The sequence below is a fragment of the Triticum dicoccoides genome, chromosome 2B (genome assembly GCF_002162155.2).
Source record: "Triticum dicoccoides isolate Atlit2015 ecotype Zavitan chromosome 2B, WEW_v2.0, whole genome shotgun sequence".
Classification (NCBI taxonomy): domain Eukaryota; kingdom Viridiplantae; phylum Streptophyta; class Magnoliopsida; order Poales; family Poaceae; genus Triticum; species Triticum dicoccoides.
Window position 1 is genome coordinate 608,881,349 of NC_041383.1, and position 6,155 is coordinate 608,887,503.

At 59.7% G+C, this 6,155-nt stretch overlaps 1 protein-coding gene across 1 annotated transcript; it reads right to left on the reverse strand.

The window, feature by feature from the left end:
* Positions 1 to 1,788: 1,788 nt before the first annotated feature.
* LOC119365134 (probable inactive leucine-rich repeat receptor kinase XIAO) lies at positions 1,789 to 5,855 on the reverse strand. The gene has a single exon (XM_037630733.1). The coding sequence runs from the start codon at positions 5,719 to 5,721 to the stop codon at positions 2,212 to 2,214; it is 3,510 nt and encodes a 1,169-aa protein (XP_037486630.1). The 5' UTR covers positions 5,722 to 5,855; the 3' UTR covers positions 1,789 to 2,211.
* Positions 5,856 to 6,155: the final 300 nt, after the last annotated feature.

Sequence of the window (6,155 nt, forward strand, 5' to 3'; positions counted from 1 at the left end):
AGGGGGGGTGGTGGGAGGGAGAGAAGGGGCGACGAACAGCCCTCTGTTCTTGAACCAACGCCAGAGAAGTTGAGATGGGATGGGTGGGCGCCCCGCGCCGTTATCCACTTACCAGGGCCAGACGCCAGGGTGCCTGGCGTCTGGCCCCTTTGCCACGTCAGCAGGTCAACGGGCAGGCGGGCAGTGCGGGCCAGGGGCCAGACGACAGGATCCGTGGCGTCTGCTTCGCAACCCAGACGCCAGGGATGTTGGCGTCTCCTAAAAAGGTCAAAAACAAAAAAAAATTATAAACGAGGTCAAATCGGGATTTTGTTAGCCAGAGAGGTCATAACAATAATTTTGTCCACAGCAGAGCACAGGAAGAAACATGTGTAACGGCATCTGTAGCTCCCATACGTTGGAGTCGTATAGGACTGTTGTCGCAATCATGCAGAAAAAGCCAGTGCTTGCCCTATCCTGCAGAGCAAAAACGTGGCCGCGGTCAGCTACCTTCACTTCACTCCACTCCAGTAAAAATTTACTCGTAGCACCAGACGCCGCTACGAACTGATTGCCCGCGTAGGTGTAGGTGGCTCCCCAATAATTCAGCGCCCAGCTCCCACAGCCTTTTCCCTGAGCCCTGACTGCAAAATTTACTGCGCCCTGCAGACACCAGACCTGCTGCCTGCACCTACACCTACACGGTGGGTGACATGCAAATGCAACAGTCACTGCACGTCGCTCGCTGCCTGCATTCCTGGGTTCGTTCATGGGCGGCACATGCTACCAGCGGGTTTTCATGAATCGAAACTAGGTCAAGATCCCGGCTGAATGGCTACACGCTAGCACTAGCAGCTAGGGTGCCATCTGGTTGACAAGACGCCCTAGGTTTGTTGCATTCACTCGTCGACGACCCCCTCTGCTCTGCACACGGTCTCGCTCAGGTTCAAACTACGAAAACCGGTGGCAGTAAAAAAACGATGCTGCCTAGAGTCGTTGGCAGGCAGGCGGGCAGGCAGGTCGATCTACTGTCCCGAGGACATTGGGAGGTCAGAGCTCGAAAGATGAGAGATTCTTCCTTGACTACTTTGACTCCCCGTGGTATGGATGAACGACGACGTATGGGCGCCCTGGCGGCGATCATGGCGGTCTTCAGTTTTATTGTAATGTCATGTAGATTCAGTCAGGTACGTTTGTTCTGAAACGGGAAATGCTGAATGTAGCGGTAGTAGTAGTACCACTACTTATTGTGGCTCATTTCAGCCACCTTGATGGCACATCCACTCCTGCAAAACTGGCCGTCCTCGACAGTGGACACAAATGCACATTTAGGTTTCCAGATTTCATTAACTGATACATAATGCAGGTCCTGATTGTGCAACAACAGTGCCCATCTGACCGTATCTCACCGTGCGCCCAGCTGCTGATGAGATTTAGATGCTCAAGGCAAGTACGACGGTGGAGTGCCGTTGCACCAAGATCTCCCGCTAATTGCCAAATAAACGTACAGCGGTGGTGGCCACTGCTCCCCAAATCATTTCCTCCCCCAGTTGCCCTAGTAAAACAAGGTGCACTAACAGAAAGCGTATCCATCCAGCCAGACAACGGATAAGCAGGGGCCCCTTCTCACTATAAAGGGCAAAGTTAAATACTCCAACAGAATACAAGAAGTCGGCACTAATCATTTTGTGCAGAGGGAAACAACAAGCTAACGGTCATGAAGCAGCATCTTGGATCAATGGAGATAGATAACAAGATTCAGACAAATGCACAGCACGACATTGCAAAGATCTGGCAGCAGCCATGCACTTGTAAAAATGATGAGTATTGAAGACAAGATCGCAAGAAGCCAAGCAGGCCCCTACACGAATCAATTTCCTAACAGAGTACACAGAGAGTACAGAGGAGAGGAGCCACAACCGTATCCTGCATCAGTAGCCGTTGCTGCGGCGTGAACCCCACATGCGCGCCCACTAACCTCAGCGACAATGCCATGGCAGGAGGAGCATCATGCCAAGCACCACCCACATGGCCACCTGACCTCCCTCTAACCACGAGATTAGAAACCCCAACGGCTACTTCCCCCACCCACTTGCTTGGCGGGCACATGCGGCTGAGGCGCCAAACGCTAATCTGAACTAAGAAAAGAATTACAGAAAAAATGGTACTAAGAGTACAAGCTACTGAACTGAATCTGGCATGACGAATGCCGGCTGAGGGACGCCGGAGCTACTACGCCGGGGATGGCTGGGTGGTCGGGTCGGCGGAGGAGGGGATGTCCGGGCCGACGCGGCAGCCCTCGAGCATGAACACCACGTCGCCCATCGCCGGGCGATCCAGCGGGTCGGACGCGGTGCAGAGCAGACCCACCTTGACCCCCAGCAGGAACTCCTCCCACTCCGACGACTCCGGGTCCAGCTCCAGCAGACCCGGCTCCAGCAGCTCCGCCACTGCCCCGCACTGCAGCTGCCGCTTCACCCACTTCACGATGTCCTCGTCCTCGCCGGCGAACATGCCGGGGCGCCGGCCGGTGAGCAGCTCCAGCAACACGATGCCAAAGCTGTAGACATCGCCCTCCCTTGTAGCCTGTCCGGCGGTCGCCGCATCTGGGGCGACATAGCCAAGTGATCCAACCGGTGTCGTAGCCGACGTCGATGCAGCAGCGGCGGCTGCCGCGGCGCCCGCGGTCACCACCATTGGCTCCAGCCCAAAATCAGACAGGTGTGGCTCAAAGTCGGCGTCGAAGAGTATGTTCTGTGGCTTGACATCTCCGTGGATGACGCCGGACTGGTGGAGGAACGCGAGGCCGCGGGAGACGCCGAGGGCAATAAGGTGCCTCATCGGCCAGTTGAGGATGTGGCCGTCTTGGTGAGACGCTTCCTGGAGCAATGTGGCGAGGTTGCCATTGGGCATGTAGTCGTATACCAGCAGACGAACATCCGGCGGCGGCCCGGCGTAGTAGCCACGGAGAACGGTGAGGTTTCTGTGCTTCACCCTGCCTAGAGACTCGGCCTCTTTCCTGAACGAGCCCTCCTCCACCACCACGGCGCCATCAGCGGAGGTGGAAGGGAGCCGTAAGATGGCCAGCACGGTTCCTTCACTGTAACAAGCCTTGAACATGAGGCCATGGCGGCCACGGCTAAGCACATTCTCCTCGTCAAACTGCCGTGTCGCCTCCACCGTGTCGGCATAGGTGATCCTGGAGTTGAACATGACCAGCTTCGTCTGGCTCTCCGTGCTTGTGCCGCTCGACCCACTGCCCCGTCCAGGGCTGCGTCGCCTCTTCTTGACGCCATCACGCCGCTCAACAAACCGGCGCCTCCACCGCAGCAAGCTGAAAGCGCAGCAGCAGCACAGCAACAGAAGGAGCAGTGATGCAGCAGCCACCGCACCAATCAGCAGAGCCAGGCGCTGCAGTCTCTGTCGCTTGCGGCGCCGCCGGTATTCACCGCATTCGCTCTGCAATGGCGGACCACACAAGTCTCGGTTGGAAGCAAATGCCGAGGGCGTGCCAAAGCGGGAGCCGAGCACTGGCGGTATCTCTCCGGCAAGGTCATTGTGTGACACATTGAATGACAGAAGGCTTGGAATCTGAGCCAATGAAACAGGGATGCTGCCTGTGATGTTGTTGGATGACAGATCAAGTGTCTGCAGCTTCGAGAGGTTGGCAAGAGAGGCCGGTATCTCGCCGACGAGATGGTTGTCATCAAGCTTGAGAGTGGCAAGTGAGGAACTGTTGGAGATCTCTGGTGGTATCTTGCTGGACAGCTGATTGTGGCTGAGGTCAAGCTCTTCCAGTTCGTCAAGCCTCGAGAGGTCACTTGGTACTGGGCCAGTCAGATGGTTGTCGCTGAGGTCAAGCACAGTGAGGTTGGAACAATTGGCGAGCTCTGCTGGCACCTCGCCGGAGATGCGGTTGTGGGAGGCCGAGAGCACCTGGAGTGATGCCATGTACCCATAGGTAGCCGGGATTGGCCCTGAGAAAGAATTGACTGAGATGTTGAGGTGCCGCAGACTCCACAGACTGCTGAACCCTTCTGGGACATCGCCGGAGAACGAGTTGTCGGCGAGCGACACATGCTGCAGCTGTGGCAAACCGAAAAGCTCTGTGGGGAGATTGCCCGAGAGGTTCTTCTGACCAGAGAGATCAAGAACTCGGAGGTTCAGCAGGTTGCCAATGGTCGACGGAATGCGGCCTGAGAAACCATTGCCGCTCAAATTCAAACTCTGGAGAGCAGGCAGGCTGCCAATTGCAGGAGGAATCTCACCGGCGAGCTTGTTGTCAGAGAGGTCCAGGACTGTCAGGTTGCCCAGCAAGAAGAGCTCATTGGGCAAGCCACCAGTGAGCCGGTTCTTCGGTACTGACAGTGTTTCCAGCCAGGAGAGGTTCCCCAAAGCAGCCGGAATCTGGCCTGCGAAAGAGTTCCCACCAAGATAGACCTCTCTGAGCCGCCGGAGGCCGCCAAGAGCCGCAGGTACCTCGCCGGAGAAGCTGTTGTCCTCAAGAGCAAGCACCTGGAGAGCACCGCATCTGCCAATCTCCGGAGGCACTGTGCCAGTGAGAGCATTGCCTCCAAGGCGCAGCTCTTGCAGCGAAGTAAGTTGCCCGACCGCCGCCGGCAAGTCGCCAGTGAATGCATTGCCAGAAAGGTTGAGCACCGTCAACCCCTGGGCCTCGACGAGCCATGTGGGGAACGGGCCGCCCAGTTTGTTGCCCCCCAGGTCCACGACCTGGAGACCCTTGCCGAGCCCACCGGGCACATCCACCATGGAGAACTGGTTGTCGCCCAGCTGCAGGATGCGCAGCGAGGAGTTCCTCTCGCCGCCGAACGCCGCGGCCGGGATGGCGCCGGAGAGCAGGTTGCGCGACACCGAGAGAATCTGCAGCGACGGTATCGACGCGACCGCGGCCGGCAGGATGCCGCGGAGCGCGTTCCCCTGCAGGCTGAGGTGGAGCAGCGCCGAGCAGTTGGCGAGCGCCGACGGGATGGTCCCCTCAAGAAGGTTGCCGTCCAGCCAGAGGTAATGCAGGTCCTGCAAGGCCCCCAGCGACGCCGGCACGGTGCCCCGGAGGCGGTTGAAGGAGAGGTTGAAGTGCTGGAGCTTGGTCGCCGTGGCGCCGGCGCCCGCCGGGATGGTGCCGGAGAAGGCGTTGGAGGAGAGGTCGAGGTACTTGAGGCCGGGCGGGAGCGCGGCCGGGACGGGGCCGGAGAGGAGGTTGGCGGAGACGTCGAAGGTCTCGAGGCCGGTGAGGTTGGCGAGGAATGACGGCGGGATGGGGCCGGAGAGCGCGTTGTCCTGGAGGAAGACGGCGCGGAGCGAGGCGAGGCGGGCGAGCGCCGGCGGGATGGCGCCGGAGAGCGCGTTGGAGCGGAGGCTGAGCTTCTGGAGGTGGCGGAGCGAGGCGAGCGCGGGGGAGACGGGGCCGGCGAGGCGGAGGCGCGGGAGCTGCAGCTCGACGACGCGGCCGGTGCCGCCGAGCGCGCACGCCACGCCGCGCCAGGAGCAGGGCGCGGAGGGCGAGGCGGCGTCCCAGCCGGCCATGGCCGCGTAGGGGTCCCGCAGCGCCGCGCGGAACGCGAGCAGTGCGTCGACCTCCGCCTGCACCTCCGCCGTGCGCGGCACCGGCGGCGCGGGCGTGGCCGCCGCCGCCACCGCGACCATGACGAGCAGGAAGAGCAGCGGCATCGCGCGAGGCACGGGGGAGGAGGAGCGGGCCGCTTTGTGTCGCGGCATCGTCATTGTCAGCACGACGGCCCTGGCATTTAGGCTTTCATGAGAGGAGACGGGGAGAGATGGAGGGAGAGCGAGCGTTTGCGTGTGCAGGGGAAGGGAGGGGGGGAGAAGAAAAGGAGCGCGGGCGGTTGGGTGTGCGTGCGGGGTTTTGGACGGGTTTGGGTGGGTTTCGAGGCCGTTTTATTTACGATTGGTAGTACTCGTACTCGGGTGTGTGCGCGCGCGTGTGTTTTTTATTTTTGTTTTCGTCTCCCCGCCTTTTTCTGCTGCTTTCTCTCTCCCTCTCGTCTGGCGTTAAAGCATGGAGCAGCGCGCTTTGTGAGGTGTTTAGTTAACGTTAAGCGCGCTTTTACGAGCGCGTCAGTCGGACAGGCTGTCACTGCGGCACTGCCGGTGAAATGCCGATTTCTACCGCGGTGCACTTTGACGTCGCTCCGCTC

What these genes read in the sequence shown, in the direction of transcription:
- LOC119365134 (XM_037630733.1), bottom strand. Translation starts at nt 5,721, where the DNA reads ATGACGATGCCGCGACACAAAGCGGCCCGCTCCTCCTCCCCCGTGCCT.